This window comes from Anopheles bellator, chromosome 1 (genome assembly GCF_943735745.2).
Source record: "Anopheles bellator chromosome 1, idAnoBellAS_SP24_06.2, whole genome shotgun sequence".
Taxonomy (NCBI): Eukaryota; Metazoa; Arthropoda; class Insecta; order Diptera; family Culicidae; genus Anopheles; species Anopheles bellator.
Window position 1 is genome coordinate 27,368,656 of NC_071285.1, and position 20,145 is coordinate 27,388,800.

The 20,145-nt window shown below is 47.5% G+C and overlaps 4 protein-coding genes across 5 annotated transcripts; 1 reads left to right on the forward strand and 3 right to left on the reverse strand.

The window, feature by feature from the left end:
- Positions 1-293: 293 nt before the first annotated feature.
- On the reverse strand, positions 294-13,354 carry LOC131207163 (sodium/potassium/calcium exchanger 5). 2 transcript variants are annotated; one of them, XM_058199777.1, is made up of 8 exons: positions 13,306-13,354; positions 4,829-5,002; positions 4,523-4,710; positions 4,259-4,445; positions 2,344-2,421; positions 1,510-2,214; positions 952-1,053; positions 294-876 (listed from the first exon to the last, which is right to left on the reverse strand). In XM_058199777.1, exons 1-8 carry the CDS (start codon positions 13,343-13,345, stop codon positions 542-544), a joined length of 1,809 nt encoding a protein of 602 aa, XP_058055760.1. In that variant the 5' UTR covers positions 13,346-13,354; the 3' UTR covers positions 294-541. The 2 variants fall into 2 exon arrangements, with proteins under 2 accessions (XP_058055760.1, XP_058055768.1); XM_058199785.1 differs by lacking the exon at positions 2,344-2,421.
- A 1,848-nt stretch (positions 13,355-15,202) lies between these two features.
- LOC131216203 (nuclear pore glycoprotein p62) lies at positions 15,203-16,578 on the forward strand. Its single transcript, XM_058210628.1, has one exon. The coding sequence runs from the start codon at positions 15,265-15,267 to the stop codon at positions 16,477-16,479; it is 1,215 nt and encodes a 404-aa protein (XP_058066611.1). The 5' UTR covers positions 15,203-15,264; the 3' UTR covers positions 16,480-16,578.
- Positions 16,579-16,789: 211 nt separating this feature from the next.
- On the reverse strand, positions 16,790-18,330 carry LOC131215358 (oocyte zinc finger protein XlCOF6.1-like). Its single transcript, XM_058209746.1, has 5 exons — positions 18,276-18,330; positions 17,493-18,200; positions 17,314-17,430; positions 17,196-17,232; positions 16,790-17,132 (listed from the first exon to the last, which is right to left on the reverse strand). Exons 1-5 carry the CDS (start codon positions 18,328-18,330, stop codon positions 16,790-16,792), a joined length of 1,260 nt encoding a protein of 419 aa, XP_058065729.1.
- Positions 18,331-18,643: 313 nt separating this feature from the next.
- Positions 18,644-20,044, reverse strand: LOC131206308 (zinc finger protein 239-like). Its single transcript, XM_058198822.1, has 4 exons — positions 19,413-20,044; positions 19,233-19,349; positions 19,118-19,154; positions 18,644-19,047 (listed from the first exon to the last, which is right to left on the reverse strand). Exons 1-4 carry the CDS (start codon positions 19,966-19,968, stop codon positions 18,657-18,659), a joined length of 1,101 nt encoding a protein of 366 aa, XP_058054805.1. The 5' UTR covers positions 19,969-20,044; the 3' UTR covers positions 18,644-18,656.
- Positions 20,045-20,145: the final 101 nt, after the last annotated feature.

Genomic DNA, 20,145 nt, shown 5'->3' on the forward strand with positions numbered 1-20,145 from the left:
GACCCGTACCGCTAATCGTTCGACAAAGTGTAGAGAGAGACAAACAGAGAGATAGAGAGATAGAGCACGCGTTTAGAGAATAATATTTACAATAGGCAGGCCAAACAGACAGCTGGAAGGGTTGTTCCGGGAACAACCCGGGCCGATGCCATCAAAACTACGACGATACGTGATGTAGTCTGGTAGTAGTCTTCCGCCGGCGATATGGAGAGATTAACACATGGTGTGAAAGAAACGCGCCACGGTGAAGGTGCAACGCCAACACACACGCGAAACCTATGACTATGGTCTAGTTTTGTTTCCGGAAACCTTTGGCACCGACATCGCTTAGGGTGTCGGGATGTTTGGTCATTGATCGGCCATTCATTGGCCGGTAGTGGCGCTGCTCCACCAGACCAGACACCAGCTTTGTTACCGATCGATTGATGATCGTTCTTACAATACAGAGAGAGACAGAGAGAGATTTGCAGCGATGAGGAGAAGGTTGGCCGAAAGGACGTCCTACAAACTACTGCGGGCTCCAGCTAGGGCCGTTCGCCGTTCACCGTCCGCAGGTCGGCAGGTTCACCCGGAAGAACACGTTCAGCTCGATCAGACTGGCGAGGATGAGGAACACGGCGTACATGATGAGGCAGGCGTTCCCGACCCGACGGTCCAGCTTGAACTTGTTCAGCGAGAACGCGATGTACAGCATCAGCAGCGTCGACAGCAGCGAGATGGCCGAGTACTCCAGGCCAGCCGAGTTGATGCCAACCCAGTGGTGGCCCGGTTCGATCGGTGAGAAGGCCGCCTTGATGAACCACGGCAGCCCGAGGCACAGCAGAATGTCGAACGTGTTCGAGCCGATCGAGTTGCTGATGCCCATTGAGCCGTGCCCTGTAAAAGACAAGCGCACCCACCGACCTCACATTATCGTCCCATCGGACCGGTCTGCGCGCCAAGCCTACGTACCCTGCTTCGCCACTATAACGCTGGAGACGGCCTCCGGAACGCTGGTGCCTGCCGCCAAAAACGTGATGCCCATTACGGAGTCCGGTATCTTGAGCGTATCGCCTGCCGGAGACCAAGAGACCGGAGGAGAAGCGTTACTCACTTACAGGGGAACCACACAGAGAGAGCGAGAGAGAGAGACGAGCACCCCTTCCGGGCGTTATCTGATAATTTCATTCACCCACGGACCACACGGACCCACAGGACCAGCCGGAGGATTAGCCGGTCCTGTCTTATCGGGCACGCCGGCCAGACGTGCCAGTGATGGACCGCATGCAAAACTTCAGCCGTGCTTCAGCCGTCGCTATCGTCGTCGACGTGGAATCGGATATCTTCGCACCCTATCAGCCCGACCGTATCTGACTCCCCTGGCCAGCCTGCGATGTCGAAAACGCTGCCTGTTGTCTCACCAGCTTACGGCGGCTGTTTCTACCCGTACGCTCAAATTGATCGGATAACAACCCGAATACGTCATCGGTGATTTCCCAATGGCGCTCACGAACTCGAGAGAACGCTTACCGATGATGGTGATCATCCAGGCGACCACGTACGACAGAGAGCCGATCCACACGATGCACATGATGAACGTGAGCGGAAACCAGCTCCGGAAGCGGGGCTTCTCGCAGTTCGGGATGGTGAACATGAACAGCAGGTGGATCGGCCAGGTGATGATCCACGAGAACTGCCGGAAAGCGCCCTTGCCGAACGGGTACCTGAGCAGCCGAAACTCTTCGTCGTCATCGGCCGTCGGTGGGTCCGCATCGCTCGGCTCCCCGTTGATGCCGTTCGCCGTGGCCGGTTGCAGGTCCTGCTGCGTCGAGCTCCCGGTCAGGACGGTGCCGCTCTCGAGCGCCCTCACCACCGCTTCGGCCACAGGGCCGGGTCCGCCGTCTCCACCGTTCGCTGGTCCGCCCTTACTGTCCGGCCGGTTCTCGTGGTTGGCGGGCGGTGTTACCGGGCTCGGAGGTGGCGGTGGCCGCTCCGGTACTCCCTCACCGGCTGTGGTCTCCTGCTCGACGGCCGACTCCGGCTCGATCGGTACCACGCTCGATGGCTTAATTTGCATCTCCACTTCAACCGCCACGGAAGCCCCGGAGGCCGACGCTGCTGACGTCAATTCGGGACCTGCTGCATCCAGATGGGCGGCGGCGGCGACTCCACTCTTCAAGTTGCCGTTCTGCTGGAAGTGTCCGATGCGCAGCGGTACCCGCGCCTCAATTGCCTCTAAATTGATTCGTTTCGTATGTGGCCGCGGAAAGAAGAGAAGAGTACATACAAACATACATTCATCACTCGATCGAAAGGGGCAGGCGAGTGGATATGGAGAGGAGGGTGTTCCGGGTGTGGGGCTACCTTGCGTTCTGCTCGAGACCGACTTGAGGCTGCTGCACGTGTCGTGCGATCTTCGTTTTCGGGCGTGCTTCAAACCACCTGTAAGTGCGCGGATGGGTGAAACAATTGCAAATGAAACACAGTGTGTGTGTGTGGGAGTGCGTGTGCACCGGAAGCGGAGGTTAATGGTCAATTTTTTTTAACCCCCCGCGTTGTGTTAGTTACTCCATATTTTCTCCGGGAAAACAAGTATCGATAGAAACACAAAATTCGAGCAGTTATTTGGAGCAGTCTTTCGAGCGGCAATTGTTTCCGCATTCTCTCCGTTGCCAAGCCAACGTCGAAAGCTACATCCATTTCGCACACAAAACAACCTCTGTGTTCGAATTCTGTGTTTCCATAGATAGCTGTCTCAAGTGCGTCATATCCGACATATTGGGGCTGTCCAAAAAATTTTGCGACGTTTCAATTTCCGCGGGCTGCGTATATTCGTTTTTGGCAGTGTTACTGGGGGGGCTACATGAGGCGTGAAAACTAGCGTTAAATTAATTTGTAATGTCAAATCGTTTACGCTTCGTGTGGCAGCAAAAATATAAAAACGAAATGTCTAACGTGTTTACGTTCGTGTTTTTAGTCCGAGAAAATAGAAATCGAAGAAAAATAAATTGATATCTGAATATTGTTTCGTTCTTTTCAGATTTTTTTGGCTATACCAGCAAATAAGAACTTACATTATCCTCTGTTTGTAAGTAAAGCGTTTGCTAACAGTTTTTACGTGTGCGCTGAGGCATAAACGTTTTCACATAAGCGCAAACAGTTTGGCATTTATCTGAAATGTCAGATCGTTTATGTTCGCTTCATGTGGCCGCCCAGAGTGACTTATGGTGAAAAGTTCGTCCATTTTGAGTAATCGGTCAATTTTCTGACAGCTGTTTTGCTTGGACAAAATTCGGCTCATCGTCGATTTTTGCTCTATTGCAAAAAATGAATGGCAATGAATCTTTATCAAATTTTGCATTAAAAATGAAATGGAGAGCGCGAACGCATTTAAAATGTTGACTGTGGCTTTTGGTGAAGCCATTATGACCCAAAGCAGCGTTTATCGGTTGTTTAAAATATTTTCAGAGGGCCGAGAAAATTTGAACTTCTAAAAGCCAAGTTAGGTCCAATGTGAACAGTTTAGCTTGCAGTTTTCTTCAATTGCAGGATCGTGGTGTATCGCAAGTTGTTGCCAAAGGATAGAACGGTCAAAAAATAATATTTCTTGCAAGTTATTGTGGGAAACCCAAAAGTGACTTTTGCGCCTCTGCTCACACATAGTTGTTTCTGTCCGAATTTTTGGCATAAGCGACACTCTAGTGATGCCAAAGCCACTTGTTCCCCAGGTCTGGCTTCCTGTGACTTTTTCCTTTGTTTTTTACTTCTTCCTTAACTCAAATTACCGGTTCGTGCACAACGGTTGCAGTAGACAAAAATCGACCAAGAGTGAAATCTTGTCCAAGCTAAACAGCTGTCAAAAATTGACTGATTACTCAAAATAGACGAAAATAAAACATCAGACATACGTAGCCCGCGGAAATTTAAATGTCGCGCAACTTTTTGATGCGACCACGTAGAAGTATCCTTTAGTCCTATCCTTTAGGGTTTTCCTTTCTTGTTTGGTCCTTTTGTTAAAACGACCTTACGACCGATCGACCCAAATTTGAGCCAGCTGTCGCTCGATTCGCTTCCGCACCAGCTCAGTTGTTTTGGACAAGAAAACGAAACAAACTGGAGAAAACCCACGCTACTCAATAAGTTAAACGGAAAGTTTACCAAAAAAAAATTAATTTCACGATTACCGACTAGGCCACCCATTGCTCGGAATGGTAGAACGTTGCACAACTAATTAATGGAAACAACGGGGCCAAATTGAACAGTGAAGAGCGGAGCGTACCTCTGGCGCACTTCTGGAACGACTTGTCGTAGTACATGACGGCGATGTAGACGATGTACAGCAGCACCAGTATGAGGGCCTCGTACCACTCGACCCGCTCGTCGTGGATGATGCAAATCAGGATGGCCACCGTGATCCCGTACGCCAGGCAGTCCCGCGTCAGTGGCCACCAGTCGAGCGGGACTACCTACGGAACGGAAGAAGGTGCGGAAAGTGATCAGGGCCAGGATTAATTAGACTGACGCCGGCGCAAGCGGACCGTACCATCCCGGCACCGATGCCGCAGCAGGCGGCCACCGCCAGGATGTTGAAGACGGCCGAACCAACGATGGTGCCGACGCCCAGGTCGCCCTCCGTGATGAACGTGCCTATCACGTTGACGAACAGCTCCGGGGCCGAGGTGGCCGCCGCCATAAACGTTGCGCCCGCCACGTCGTTGGACATGTTTAGCGCTGTCGGCGAGAAAACGCACAAGGAAACGGCATCAGGTTCGGTTTTAATCAGCAGCCGCACGCCAGGGGGGGTCCTAGCCTAATCGGTTGATTAAATAGGCGGGACACCTTGGCTTACCTTGGCATATCATCTCGACGGCAGGTACAAAATACTTATCACAAACTACGGCCAATGCTACAAATAAATATAAACTAGCAATTGCGTGTAAAACTATCGCTCCGTTCTGCCGCTGCTCCTCGGTGAACAGATCCCGTGGAAAGTCATCGATGGCGGGTTGCGTGCAGTTCATCCCTGCGGAGAGGTGTCAAGGTTGTTACGGTTGTGCAGTGCATAGGTCCATTATCAATCTTGCCAGTCGGAGTCACACCGCCTCACTAATCTAAAGAATCGCGGTGACGCATGGCGGACTTAATACGTCACTGAGCTGGCCGGTGTGGGGGGTTCACACTTTTGGTTTTTGCGGTTTGCGGGCGATAACTTAAGTCTAATTGATACTGGTGACAGCCATCTTCCCTCACCAGTAGCTCCACCTCGATTAATTGGGTCGGCCACTTTTTGTTCTACGGCGCCACTTGACGTCGGCCGCCGGACGTCATCAACACAGCCCACGTCAGGCCGCCTGGACGAGTCTCCGTGGGCCCCCGTTTTAATTAACTTCATCAGTGGATCGTCACCATCTTCGAGGCTGTGCGCAACTTTCTCACGTGATTTACGATCCAGAACGATTCAGCGATTTGGAGTCATGCCATACAGAATGCAAATGTCCGCTGGAGCGTTATCTGGTACGGGCACATTGTGAACACGCTATCTCCCATCAACCGGTTTGTGGGTTTAATTGATAGGATTGCGCATTACCTCGTGTCACTCTTGATCATTGTCGGCGCATGCAACCGGCGGCTAAAATATGGCTGCCGAGCGTGGTCAAATTGTAATTGCTGAACACTTCGCTTGGCAGGGATAGCCCAGGGCAGCTCTACAGTAGTATTTACAGGTCTAAAACTTGAGAATGGGAATGTTGAAAAGATTTTTTTGCATAAAAACGAACTGTTTCGAATAGCGACAGAGATACTGACAATGTCTCTCAGCTCAGCGGTTCTAGTTCCAAGAAGAAGGTTTGCGTTTTTGGCAACATTACCTTGTTTTGACACCAGATAAATGATTTCAGGTTAAAAAAAATAGTTTTGTATGCAACCGATCTTTGAAAAGGGTTTGACACTGCCAAATTTTGTGCTTGAAAATGACGGTATGCGGGGATTAATATGTTTGTGCTCTCTTTTGAATAAAACTGCTTCTGAATCGCATCAAATGCTTTTCGGAGCTTGTTTTTGGAATATCGCAGTGCTTTGAAAGGTTTAAAAAATTAAAAAATGGCGATTTCAGCTTAACAAGGAAAGAGCGTCAGAAGACTCCAAAAGAGGACTTTCTGCGGCCCCAGAAACATGTTGTGTAACACAAGCTCCTAAAACCTGGTGAAACCGTTAATTCCGATCGCTACGGATAACAAATAATCAATCTGAACCATGCATTGATCGAAAAACGATCAGAATGCCGTTTTTAATGGTCCCCATGGAGGCGCCAGGTGCGGCTCAGTGACACTTCTCCTGGCGCCTCCAAAGCAAAACTGGTTCAGGATACAATTAAATCACTTGAATGGGAGCTGTATTCCCCCCACTGCATTCACCAGACTTGACACTTTGCGAATATTATTCATTTTCATCGATGAGACACGTATTGGCAGCAGTTCGTTCCCTACGAGGAAGTTGAAATTAGATGAAAAAATTTCGATTCTCAAGCTTTAGACCGGTTCAACCTGATTGAATAATGCGACTGCAAATACAATTCTGGAGTGATTTACAGAACGTGTCAGATCTGGGACCTGAGCTGAGTAGTTCTTTGACCGCACACTCAGTTTTCTTAATTTTTTTCTTACACTATATTGGTCAAAACGTAAGGCATTATGAGGCAGCACGCTTGAGGACCACATATTAATTAACTTACTCGCAACAGTAAACTTTGTAGTGTCACACTAATAAAACTGCAAGCTTTAAATCCGATTCACATTCGGATCGACTAAATCAAACAAACAGTTGGCCTTCGATGAACGTGATGTTTGAGGTTTTTTCTAATTTTTCCAACTGCTTCCCACTTATCAATATTTGCATTTCTCGCCGCGCAGTACAATAGCTCCATAAATCTCGCTCCATCTTTTCTCGTTCCAGTTATCGGTAACAACCTAGGGGTCACTGGGAAAAAAGAAACTCGACAAACACACCCCCTTCGAAGGCCACCGTCATTAAAGGTTGTCAGCGAGAGGAAAACGGGCCTCAAAACAAATAGGCGAGGCGATCAGTTTCTTCCGGTTTTTGTCTCCGGTTGTTTGATCAGGAGAGAAAATCAACTTTGTCTCGTTTAGCCGATCATTTCGATGGCGGCAAAGTAAATAAATCACCGCTCCGACCCGGTGAAGTGCGTGGCTGGCCCCTTTGTAGCGGGGAAGGGGACAAAGATCTCGCAAACCGTTTAATTGCTACGCTCTGCTATCTAACCGCGGTTTAACCGTGGAAGGTAATGAGCGAGTGTTCAGCGAGATGTTTTCGCGGTGCCACGAGCCACCTGACTCAAGCTGTCCATTAGTGTCCACGGCGGGGATCTTACAATTCGAATTATTCACACAATTTTTGAGGATAAAATTCAATTGTGGGAATTGAGAAGAAGACTGCCATGTGACTGATTGAAGTCCACAACTCTGTACTCTTCAGAAGACTATTATGCAGATCCGAGTGAGGCTATTTTGGTGACTAAAATTAAATCTATTATTTTTTCGTAGATGCCTGTAGTGATGGATATCTCCTATCGATCAAACAATTATATGCTCGTTCTAAAGATATAATTTCACACTCAAGTTGCCAGTTACAGGGTGTTAACAACGGAAGTCAACAAAGAGAAGGTATACTCTACAGTTTTTCTTTGGTAAAGGTGAAAATACAATCCACGCCACTGAAATTTTTATTACGTAGCCGGTACTGCAACAATACGAGAGGCACTATGAAGCTACCTATAAAATGGCAACAATTTTTTTAATAATTCGGTGCATATTTGACGCAAATTGGACCATCGAAAACATCTTACGTTTTAGAAATTCACACCAAAATAGTGGATTTCTTTTTATCCAAACTTATAAAACTGCAGGTAAGGTACTCGAGAACGCTTCCACAAAGACAACCCCGAAGACGGGCAGGGTACTAAAAGTTAAAAAAAAGATAAATTACTCCCAAAAGTGGAGTTCGTTTAATGGGTTATCGTTTTATTGCTTCGTTGTCCACATCGGATGGCACAATGGACAGCCACGGTACACGTTTAGTAAAACGTTGCGACAATGCATAGCACCTGTCCGAGGTCAGCCATCGATTCAATCGGCACATCGTCGTGCTGCGCATTTCTGTTGGTGCGTACGTTGGCGTGGCGTATTTTTACTATGTGCTTGCCAAGGAAAAAAAAGCAGGAACCGTTGTTGACAGTTTGGTGCCGGTTCGCTTGTCACAACCCAAAAAACTGCGTCACAATCAATCCGAATACCGAACAGGTGGCCACATGATTTGATTTTCTTTCATCGCCATTTTAATTTAGCCCACGCTCTTCCGGAACCGCGGAAGAAGGAACGTCAGTTTAACGACTTTAATCGAGATAGGTCTGGAAAAACAAAAACAATAAACCACCGGCGTGTGCCACGTGCATCATCGCCTCGCCTCTTTTTGCCACGCGCAACATTGTTGCGAACGAGCCTCACATGATCAAAGATCAATTACAAACTCGGGGTCGAACCTATTGTCATGCTTCACACACAACAAACGCACCAAAGGTCAGCGTTAGTTTATCAAATGATTAATCTGACACATTCCAAGTGCGCCGCCGCCCAGGGTGCTGGCGGGGAACCTAACAGAACTCGCCGACCGACCGATACAGACAATGTTGCATGGTGGAGCATAAATACGTGCCGGCGGCTACATTACCAGTGACCCCACCCAGCTCATGTGAACCACACCGGCTGGCTGAACCCAACAATGGCCTGGAGCTGAAGCTCGCGAATTGAAGAGCACAAGAATCCCTGATCCAAACTGATCGACAACAACTAATTTTGGGTGAATAAAAAGTGCTAAATTTAGAGCTTGTGTACTGGTCTATATGGAAGGCATGTTGTTGGTGTGTTTGTGGAAAAAAAACACAACTCCGAGGGTCGTTTGTAGAAACCTTCACCGCGATCGCCAACCGTGGGACACTCTCACCGCAACGTGTATTTGTGTGTCGATGTGAATGTATTTACGCGATAATAAATAGCGGCGATCACTCGGCCGATCGATGAAGCCATCGATAAAACGAGCGCATCCCCACCGGGTTGGCCTATTTTATCTAATCATTCAGATGTATCTTGCTCTCAGATGCTGCTCTCTATCTTTCTCTTTCTACCTTTTGCTTTTTTCATTTGTTTCGATTTGGAAACAATACTACTTGTTCTATGATTCGAACATGTCACGAGACACAAGCTTTGAGACAAGTGACACTGCTGCGGGTTCGTCTCGCGTTTCCTCCAGTGACTGTACTTCCTTCGCGCTATCTCTGTCCCTCTCAACCTCATGTGTGTGTCACAGGCACGTCATTCCACAGCAGCTCACGGGCATACCTTGGCCGCTCGATCGCCGAGCGCTCCCCAACAGTCTCTAATCGGACCACGCCAATCAACAGATTATTGAATGCTAATTGTCGCTGGCTGGAAAAGATGGCCAACGCGCACTGCCATCACCACCACCTGGGGTGGGGTACCGGTGAAGGCCAGCGCCGCAGGGTCAAACATCGTCCGAACGGAAGTTTGGCGAAAACAACCGGAAAACAACGATCATTATCGGGGGTTTTGGAATGCAATTGAGCTGCGCTGTGCGTGAGAAGTGCTCGAGTACAGGATTGAGAACCCCGTTTGGGAAACTAATTGCGATAGTAGTACAACGACAATCTGTTAGGTCCAATATCTTGGAGGTACATAGGATGAACATAGATGGGGTCATCGGTTTGGTGGCGAAGAAATTATGGGTTCCCAACCAGGAAAGTAGCCAAAGATATAAACTTCGTTAGAAACATTCACCTCTACTCCATTGCATTAAATTCCAATGATCCGTCCATTGTAAAGATAACACTAGATAAACCACACTGGTCATTTTGACCAGTCTGGTACAAGGGTGAGCCATATACGATACACTTTTTTATTTGGTTATGAAAAACAAACGGCCTAATATTTTTCAATTCTTGGACTTTTATTTCAAAGGTTCACTCAAGACATTTATGTATAAAATACAATTTTGATTTTCAGAAAATTGGAAAATATGAAAAAACTTATTTCCAAAATGGTAGGTCTTCAACTCAAGCGGCGCGGTCTTTGAAAATCTCTTTCCATTGAAGCTCATTTCCATCTCGGTGGTAATGTTAATAGTTAATAGTTATGTTAATAAATACGGGAACAAACCAACAACCATTGACCACCTCTAGGCCCAAATTCGAATTACTATTGCCGAGTGGTGGACATTTGACCAGAATTGTTTTTCATAAAAAATGTCTTGAATGCACCTTTCAAATAAAAGTTCAAGAATCGAAAAATATTAGGCCGGTTTGTTTTTAATAACCAAATAAAAAGAAAACCCTCACCCTATTGAAAACGTTGGTATATCTGGTGTTAATAAAACAAAATAATGAAGATGGTTTTGAACAAAATAATGAATGAAGATAGTGTATCGAACACTGGTATCCATTTTCTAGTTGGCAAAGGATATGTTTCTAGATTTTCTATGCGAAAGACTAGTGACAGGCCACCGGCCTGAACTTCCTACGTCGGCGAGCTCAAACGCTATACTGAATGGAAAAATATTAAACCGTGCCGAGTAAAAAGGGGTCACAACCTGGTCACGAGCCAAGGGTGCCAAAGTTCCTCCCAAAGGCTCCTCGAACGAGCCACCAGGCGCCTCCATACCGATTGGTGGAATCGTTAGCATAGCTCATAACTTAGTCAACGATCACCATCGGTGGCACCATCTGAGCCCCTCGTTGCTGGTGTGCTCAATTAGATCCCGGTCCCAAGAACCACGACTGTCGCGGGGGTCGTGACGGGTCACATTCGATGTTCGATCACGATCACGTCTTCGGCCGTTAGCATGCCTCGGCCACGGCCCCACCACAACCGGTTCATGTCCAGTTCGGGCCGGTACGAGGCAAAGCGGGCGCAGTGGGTCTCTTTCTTCTCCCGTAGGTAAACCCTGACCGACCCCGACCTAGCGTCATGCGGCCGGGGCTAGGCCTTCGCCCGACACCGACCGACACAGCCCGTTAGATGTTTAACGAAATTAATTGAATCTTATTGTGAAGAAATTCAAGCATTATTTATCAAATAAAGCTCGCACAACTCGCCGCTCTCGCTGGTATGGCGTGTTGGTGTTGGTGCGCGCACGCTTGTCGGTACACGTTGAGATCAAGGTGCTTTCCCGCCAATAATGGTCCATGTGGCCTGAACAGCCGCAAGAAGCGTATTCGTTCGTTCCTGGTGATGGTGTCCGAGAAAGGTTTACGAAATTTGCATACATCGGCGACGGCCCGACGTTGGCAATCTGCCGTACGACACTCACTCACGCAGTCACAGTCGGTGGCACACTGACAAATGTTTTCCGTACAGGTCCAGGTTCACCGTTTTATGCTCACCGAAGGCACAGGTCGGATTAAACCAGTAAATGGTCCGAGATCCGAGATCTCAGAGATGCTCGTTGCAAGTTAAACTCTGCGTTACACTAACTGGCTGGCTAACAAGGAAGGCGGAAGCGAGACGCACACTCACGCACACGCAACACTTCTTAATGACACTCCGGCGGCGGGACTGGGAGTGCCCGCGATGACCAGCGAATGACTGGTACGGTCCGCGATCGCCGACCGCAAGTACACCCATTCGACGCACAATCCGACGCTTGGACGACCGGAACGAGGAATAGAACGAGGGCGCACGATACGCTCTCTCCTGCGCTTCTCGTGCCAAAAGACGGTTGCGGAGATCTGGAGAACCGAGGGTTCCGAGAGCTGTCCGTTTCCGGTGGTGTGGTTTGATTTGCCCACCACAAGATGGCAGCGGAAGAGGCTACTCGGTATCGCCTTTATCGTTGCTTTGTTTTTGTCAGTCGCTTGAGGTACACGTGACTTGTGAGCAGTCCAATGAGGCTAGTTTCAATTTTTGTTCCATTATCGTTAGCAAATGAGTGGCCCTGTATAAGTTTGATTGTCCGACATTAATCCTCATTCTTGGACAGACTTTTATTTTTTTCTCCATTACTACTGTTCTTTTTTAACTGGTTTAAAAGGGCGGGTTTAACCAATGTATTACGATAAACAGAAGACGTAGGCATATAAGAACCTCACAGAAAAGGACAGATGTCACGAGCCAACCAAGCAACAATCGTAAGCCAACGTATACACTGAATTACAGGAAAAACTAAATCTTTCCAAATAATTATTGTTAACTATTTAATGAGTTAAACGCATAGCAAAATGAAAACAGACAATCAGCGACCGTTGTTACTCGCTGACGAGAAGGCGATGGATCCGCTGGAAACTATCCACTACAAGCTACTGGACAAGGACCGCGTACGCGCTCAACGCACACCCATACAAACAGCAAACGATTGGACCAGGCTATACGGGAAAAAAGAGCCTACTTATACGCAAAAGTCAACTGAGCCCTCTGAATACTATGTTCCAATCGTTGCCATCGCAACGAAATTCACACACTTCATCCGCAGGTTAATTTCTTTGACACCCAATTGCGGCAACCTACATCTAAACATTTATACACTCGCTATGTTTTCTTCCTCCGAACGTCATTGCCGCTTGATCGGCAGCCAGTAGCACCGAGAGATGGACACGAAACCAAAACACACGCATAACCACACACCGACACACGCAGAGAACAGAAGCGTATTACGGAACCAACTGTTCGCAGTTTTTGTTGTTGTTGTTATGTTGACAGGGGCAGCGGCCAGGTCGACGGGCAGACGGGGGTTCTGTGACCACTTTATTCTTCAATCTTCCCATTTTCTTAAATTGAGTGCCATATTCTTCTCTATGATTATCCATAATGCCTCTTATCCGTTCAGCACGGTCGGGCCGGGAACGAACCGGGGCAACTTGGTACCAGGGTACCCTCCGTACGGCTCCAACCTGCTGGCCTTCCTGATTTCATCGTCACCTCCCAGCGTGGACCGCGGTGGAAGTGGCGAAATTTCAATGACGATTTTGGACCGGGAGGTTTCGTGGTTCGAAGAAAACAACACTTTGTAATACTCCACAACACATTGCGGACCCTAGTAAACTAGTAATACTGTTGTCCCCCAAATTCCACTCATCGTTTCACGATCAAACAACTCAACACATCACAACGATCACAACACCGCAAACAAGTAACCGGCCCTAAAGCGCGCGGAAATTGATGAACAGAAAACTAAAACCAAACGATTTTTCGGCCAGCAACAGGTGGAACGATGTCCGAGTGACCAAAACCAACAGTGGGGCCTAACCATTGCTCCGTGCAAGCCCCCAGTAGTCCGAGTCGTCCATGTTGATTAAATCACAGTCAAATTTCAACTGAACTACCGTGACCGGTGAACGCTTATGTATAGGGTCGATGCGAACCGAGAACCGAGAGGCGCGCACCGAGGGATCGGATTGGGACTGCTGACGGGCGGACGGACGGGGACGGTCGGACATTAGCTGTGGCGCTCTGCGGGATCGCTTTTGGACGAAGCGAATACTTTCGCCCAGTCAGTGTCAGTGTCGACAGGCAGCGTAAGGCAGTATCCGAAGCAGGTGGTCCGCCACATAGTATACCGACACGCATACGCACACGCGAGAAGAGGACACTCCCAAGAGATGAGAGCGCCGGTTCTGTGAAGCGAGCTTCCCTCCAGAGCCGTTTTCGGTGGAAGTTTCATGTGATGTTGATGAGCGGCGCTTTACTGAGCGGCCACATCCACACAGACATGCGGGCACAATACGGCCTCGACGCACCGTAGAACGAGCACCCGATCGGGGCCCCCGATCGGAGATTGTTGTCAATTGTATTGTGCTCCCAGCATTCATCAGCTACATCTCGCACCCGGTCGTTTCCTCCAGGCCCCGGCTGCTGCCACCACAACGGCAAGTGGATCGTTTCCCGGCGTAACCCCTTCACTCCGGTTCGGCCCCGGCACCGGCACCGGTCGTCGGTGGTTGGCGCCCACTACCAAGATCGTTGTGTGTGCCCTAGTGTGACCAGCACGGAAATTGAGCAAGTTCTTCGATCAATCAACGGGCGTTCTCGACTCGTCAAGACGATCGTAGTTCCCTGTCTTTGAGTAGTGTATGTCCACAAGAATGCATCGTGACACCAGGAGAGAGTGGCAGCCGTGTTGGTGAGAGAAATTGTGTGGCAACCGTTTCCGCAAGGTGAATGGCGCCTCGCAATGGCCCATCTCCAACATGGGCGTATGGGCCAACACCGATTCTCCTTCGTGAAACTACGCCAGCTTTACCACCTTAAAATTTGTTCTTATGCACCATAATGTCAACAAGCCTATGGAGGCGCCCAATGTCTCACAAGGACTCCACCGGGCAGCCTGTGCGGTTTAAGCTGTGTCGCAATCTTCAGCTCTTGATACTACTCACTTACTTACTTACTTATCCAGCTGCAACCGCCGAGCGGGCTTGGTCTGCAGCATAGAATCCCTCCATCGTTCGCGGTCGAGCGCTCTTTATAGTCCTTCAAAATGGGTTCGTCCTGGTGGATATCGATGACATCGTCTGTAGTGAGTTTAAAAGCAAACCACAGAATTTCCTGTACCATGAAATAAGAACTTACATTATCCTCTGTAAACAAAGCATTTGCAAAGAGTGTTTATGCTCGGGTTTACGGTCGGTTTTACGCCTCGACCGACCCTTAACCTTTTTAACACCAGCGCAAACAGTTTTTTATCAGTAACAGTTTACACAAGCGCAAACAGGCATTTATCTAAAATGCCAGAACTTTGATTCGCACATCGTGTAGCGCCGGACAGTATGGCCGAGAACACATCCATCGCTCTTCAGTCATCTGAACGTTTGTTCGTCCTAATACTTTCGACAAGAACTGTAACCGTTTTCCGATTGCGCCTAAAGTATGCAATCCGTTAAGCATAAGGTTCACGTTTTCTTTGATTTAGATTCATTTTTCGTCGAAACCGTTTAGCTGTTGCCGTATATTTTTGTCTTTTAAATAAAAATGTATTTTTCGCTTTGATTAAAATTCAAGCAAACCACAATTGTTCGCTGTGACATCGTTTTTGGAGAATCATTTGTCCTTCACCTTCCCATGTTGTAAGAACCTTGGTAAGACACTTGCCAAAACTGTCATAACAATTCGCCGAACGCGGTAACTGATCTCCTTCCTGGTGGACGCATCTTTGTTTCGAGTGTAGTGTTTGGAAAAGTATTTCTCCAGTTTTTAATTTGGTTTTAACGTAATGAACTTTTCCTTTGGCACGCCCACCACCACCACCGCTTCGGCGGGTGGATTTTCGCTGGGTGCTCCAACAACAACTAGCACTGCGGCAACCGGGTTTTCTTTCGGATCAACGCCGACCTTCGGCGCAACGGGCAATACCGCACCATCGGCCGCCGCTCCATCGGGGAGCATTCCGACGCTATCATTCGGCGCATCGCTTGGAGCTACAACACAGCAACCCAACACTGCGAGCACGCTGCCAACGTTCGGTTCACTAGGGGCAGCTGCTTTAGGAGGAACAGTGGCCACGAGCAATCCGGTAGCGCCGGTAGCATCCAACACCGCATCAATCGCTGCAACTACGCCCGCAAATGTAAATCCACTGGCTAGTTCGGTCCCAACACCGGCCATTACAACGTCTGTTGCGGCTCCGGCGCCGGCACCGCTAACTCTTGGTGGATTCGGTTTGCCAAAGCCTGCCGAACAATCGGCACCAGCAGCTGCCGCTACAACTACCGGCCAACCTGCGACACTCTCGCTAGGCACGGCGAATACCACTGCGCCACCGGCCACCGGAACAACTGGACCAGCCGTCGCCGCCAGCCTCACGACAACCACCCAGACGACACAGTCGGCAGCGGTGCCAACCGGGCAACAGTTGAAGTTTTTCCAACTGGAAGAGTTCATCAATAAGTGGACACTCGAGCTGGAGGAACAGGAAAAGCTATTCACCAATCAGGCGACGCAGGTAAACGCCTGGGATAATATGCTTCTGTCCAACTCAGAAAAGATCGTTACACTAAACGAAGCGGTCACGAAGGTGAAGGCGGAACAGAACGCGATGGAACAGGAGTTAGAGTTCATTACAGCGCAGCACACCGAGCTTGAGGAGTGCATTGTGCCGCTCGAGCAGGAGCTTTCCCGCATTACGCAGATCGATCTCGAGCGTGGCCAAACGTACTCGATGGCCGAAACACTTGATTCGCAGCTGAAGCAGATGTACGAAGATCTGAAGGAGGTGATCGAGCATCTCAACGACGCGTACAAGTACACTGATCCGAACGATCCGCTCGTGCAGATCGGAAAGATACTGAATGCGCACATGAATTCGCTGCAGTGGATCGAATCGTCGTCGACGGCCATCACGAACCGATTGGAGGAAATCAACAAGATGCACGAAACGTTGCGAAAAGACAACGAGCGTTCGTTTCGCTTGACGTACTACGATCAGTAAACTGCGCAACGATAACGAACGTCATTTCACAATCCGCTAAACGATCGCTACAACGCTGTGTGAACTGCTAAAATATTGTTATGTGGATGAATAAATTTGAATTCCAAGAGTAATTTCGGCCAATTATGTGTCTTGTTAGAGGATCTGAAATTAGGAACATAGAACGATAAGAACCCAGACGATTTTGTCTTTTCTCTATCGGTCCGTAACTTAAGATTACGCTTCTATACTAATTTCCTCCGCCACTTTAGCGACAGTTAGGATCTTATGTCTAGTTTAAAAACCTTCCGTTGAGGTAGTTCAATTACATCTATTCGTCAGGTTTCTTTTGTGACGCTTCCTTGAGGTATCGTAGATTCAATATATCGGTACTGGTGAACCGAATTTCCCGGTCGTCTACCACTGTTGAAGAGCCGATACACTTTTCACCGTTCTGTTGGTAATGCACCTTGTAGTGATTTCGTAGTTCCGAGAGTAAACGGAAAGAATCTTCACACCGATCGCACTGGTAAATGTTGGCCCCAATGTGGATCCGCGTATGTTTCACCATATCATTGCTTTGGGTGAACTGACGTCCACAATATCGGCATTTAAATGGCTTTTCTCCCGTGTGAGTTAGCATGTGGCGCTTCAGAAGATCCGCTGAGTAGAAGCTGCAATTGTTAGACAGACCATATTAACCACTCGTAACTAATATCCGCGTCTACAGTATGTACCTTCGACTACAAGCATCACAATTGAATGGACGTATACCTTGGATGGGCGTAGGAAAAAATATGGAAATGAAACTGTTAGAACTTCTTCGGACCTGTTGCTATCCATTTCTTTACTTACCAGTGTGGATTCGCTTGTGCTTGACCAAGGAAGAATTTTTTGTAAACTGTCCCCCGCATACATCACAACTGAATTGTTTGACTTTCGAATGTGTGTACTGATGCGTTTGTAGTTCACCTGTAAAACCAACAAATTGGTTATTCTAGTGGCATTGTTTAATTTGAACAAAATTACCATACCTTTTGAGTGGAATTTCAAAGGACACAGTTTGCAGACAAAGGGTTTCACATTGGAGTGCCGTTTCACATGTTGCTTCAAATTGCTTTTGGTTTCAAATTTTTTCCCGCATTCCGAACACAGGTAAGGGTCGTCGTGCGACAACACGTGGAGCCTGTGCCCTTCGGCAGTTTGGAAACCCTTTTCACAGCTCGTACAGAAAAAAGTCCGCCCCAAAGCGTGACATTTTCGATGGCACTCAAATTTGTCTTTATCGGAAAAAACTCTACTGCAAGGCGCGCAATAGTGAACCTGATTCAAGTGCAGCTTCTTTAAATGATCATCAAGGAGAGATTGTAAGGAAAACCATACTCCCTCACAGTACAGGCACGGATACTGTTCCGCTGTACTAGCTTGGTGTGCCTCTTCCACAGTAAGGTATAAATAATTACTGACATCTATTTTGTCTTCAACCCTTGCCGATTCCTCCTCCTTTATTGGGAATTGCGAAACACAATCACCTAGCGTTTCGCAAGGAACGAATTCTTTTTCCACAGCTACGCCACTTTCCGTATGTCCGTCCTCATCTAACGAATTCACGCCTTTATCCATAAGTAACCGTTGCAAGCGTTCACCACTTGCCATGCAAAGCTGGTAAAGTTCGTACGCGACTAGTGTTTTGCGTTTACAGTCTTTGCAAACTTTCTTTGGCCATTGCTCGCCATCATCTTCTGAAAATGCGAAGGGATACAGTCGATGCAGAACCACATAGAGCGTAGATTCTCCACTCGCCAGCTCATAAATACTGTGGCAATCCATATCTGTAGGATTTAGGCAAATCCTACAAATCTTCAGCGACATGTTCGATATCGAACAGACACTAAATATTGCTGAAAAACTTTAAACTTTATTCTTTCAACTTATCATCGTCGTTGTTGACAAACAATATCTTTTTGTAAAAAAGGGTGTCATTCAAATGTCAAGATGTAGACATTGTTTTGTACAAACCGTGACAGCACAGGACGCCTAGTTATTCTTCCTACTGAATAAAATTTAACAATTTGAAATATTTACGTTGGTTATACCGTCCAAGAATTCATAAGCAAATAATTTCTACGTCATGAAAGTTTTTATTTGCTGCTGTTATTTTTCTAGGTTTGATTACAAATAATTAAATACACGGAATATTAATCTGACCCATTCGTGGCGGGACAAACGGTCGCTTTGGCGATAACCTTTCGTTTCGTTGACCATCGTGACGCTTCTTTGGCGTATCGCAAGTTCAATATATCCGTACTGGTGAATCGAATATGTCGTTCTTCTTCCGCAGAGGTCCATCCTGGTGTTTCTTCGTTCCCTTGCTGGTAATGATCCTTGTAGTGATTTCTTAGTTCCGATAGCAATCGGAAAGAAGCATCACACCTGTTGCACTGATAAATGCAGGCTCCAATGTGGATCCGCGTATGTTTCACCATATCATTGCTTTGCGCGAATTTACGGTCACAGTAGTGACATTTGAACGGTTTTTCACCCGTGTGAGTTAGCATGTGACGTTTCAGATGATGGGACGTGTAAAAACTGAAACCGCCAGAGTGTTTAATAGTATTTCATATTTGAAATTCTGAAAACAAAACCTGCAATAAATTACCTCATTTTGCAAGCCTCACAACTGTAGGGACGTTCTCCTATGGGATGAAAATGCGAAACATGAATGAAAGAAAACACCACAAATCCTGTAAAACATAGGAATGCTGCAGTGTTACCCGTATGGATTCGCTGATGGCACACCAAAGAGTATTGCCTGTTAAACTTCGAGCTACACAAGTTGCAACTAAATTGCTTTACAGTAGAATGCGTGCTCTGGTGCATTTTTAAGTCGTCTGAAAGTCGATCAAACAAACGTAATTAAAGTATGCTGTAGTCGTCTCTGCTGTGAAACTTACTTTTCGAATGGAAGCGGATCGGACACAAGCTACACGCATATCGTTTCTCACTGGAGTGGCGCTTCACATGCTGCCGAAGATTGCTTTTGTCATTGAACTTTTTGCCACACTGCGAGCATAAATATTCGGCGTTGTGCGAGAGTATGTGATGCTTAAGTACTTGGCGCAGTCGAAACCCTTTTTCGCAAAGCATACAGAAAAAATTTCGTCCTAATGCGTGGCATTGAACATGGGATTCGAACGTAGCAGGGTCCACAAAAATCCTTGCGCATGGATCGCATGAATGAACCTTGTCTGAGTGCAACGTTTTTAAATGTTCAGTCAAATCAGTCTGCGTATGAAACAGTATTTCTTCGCAAAACGGGCATGGGTGTTGTAACGATTTGGCGCGTGGTACTGCTTTGTCTGCAGCAGAGCAAACTGAGTTACTGTCGTCTACACATTCTTCATTTCCAACCAGTTGTTTGTTTTCCAGGACGTCCATTTCTTGTGTGTCGACCATATTGGCAGCGGCCATATAGCTATCGGACTTTTCTGTAAAATCTTCTTCCACCATTTCAATGAAACTATGATCGGTAGATTGTTCACAGGCTACTTGTTCACTGCTGACTAGGTCTCTGAACCGTTCTCCACTGGCCATGCAAAGTTCATACAACTCGTTGGCATCGAGGGTTTTGCGCTTACATTCACCACAGATTTTCGTAGGCCACTGTACGATTCCGTCTTCATACTC

Bases quoted from the DNA above. Each gene is read 5' to 3' on its own strand.
- LOC131207163 (XM_058199777.1), bottom strand. From the start codon at position 13,345: ATGGACGACTCGGACTACTGGGGGCTTGCACGGAGCAATG. The intron at 2,422-4,258 runs GTACGCTCCGCT...GCGCACTTACAG, and splicing joins GTTCCAGAAGTGCGCCAGAG to GTGGTTTGAAGCACGCCCGA. The intron at 2,215-2,343 runs GTAGCCCCACAC...GAATCAATTTAG, and splicing joins GGTCTCGAGCAGAACGCAAG to AGGCAATTGAGGCGCGGGTA.
- LOC131216203 (XM_058210628.1), top strand. From the start codon at position 15,265: ATGAACTTTTCCTTTGGCACGCCCACCACCACCACCGCTTCGGCGGGT.
- LOC131215358 (XM_058209746.1), bottom strand. From the start codon at position 18,330: ATGTCGCTGAAGATTTGTAGGATTTGCCTAAATCCTACAGATATGGAT. The intron at 18,201-18,275 runs GTATTTATGAGC...TCGCATTTTCAG, and splicing joins TACAGATATGGATTGCCACA to AAGATGATGGCGAGCAATGG. The intron at 17,133-17,195 runs GTACATACTGTA...TAACAATTGCAG, and splicing joins TGTGATGCTTGTAGTCGAAG to CTTCTACTCAGCGGATCTTC.
- LOC131206308 (XM_058198822.1), bottom strand. From the start codon at position 19,968: ATGGTGGAAGAAGATTTTACAGAAAAGTCCGATAGCTATATGGCCGCT. The intron at 19,350-19,412 runs GTAAGTTTCACA...ATCGACTTTCAG, and splicing joins GATCCGCTTCCATTCGAAAA to ACGACTTAAAAATGCACCAG. The intron at 19,048-19,117 runs GTAATTTATTGC...TGGCGGTTTCAG, and splicing joins TGTGAGGCTTGCAAAATGAG to TTTTTACACGTCCCATCATC.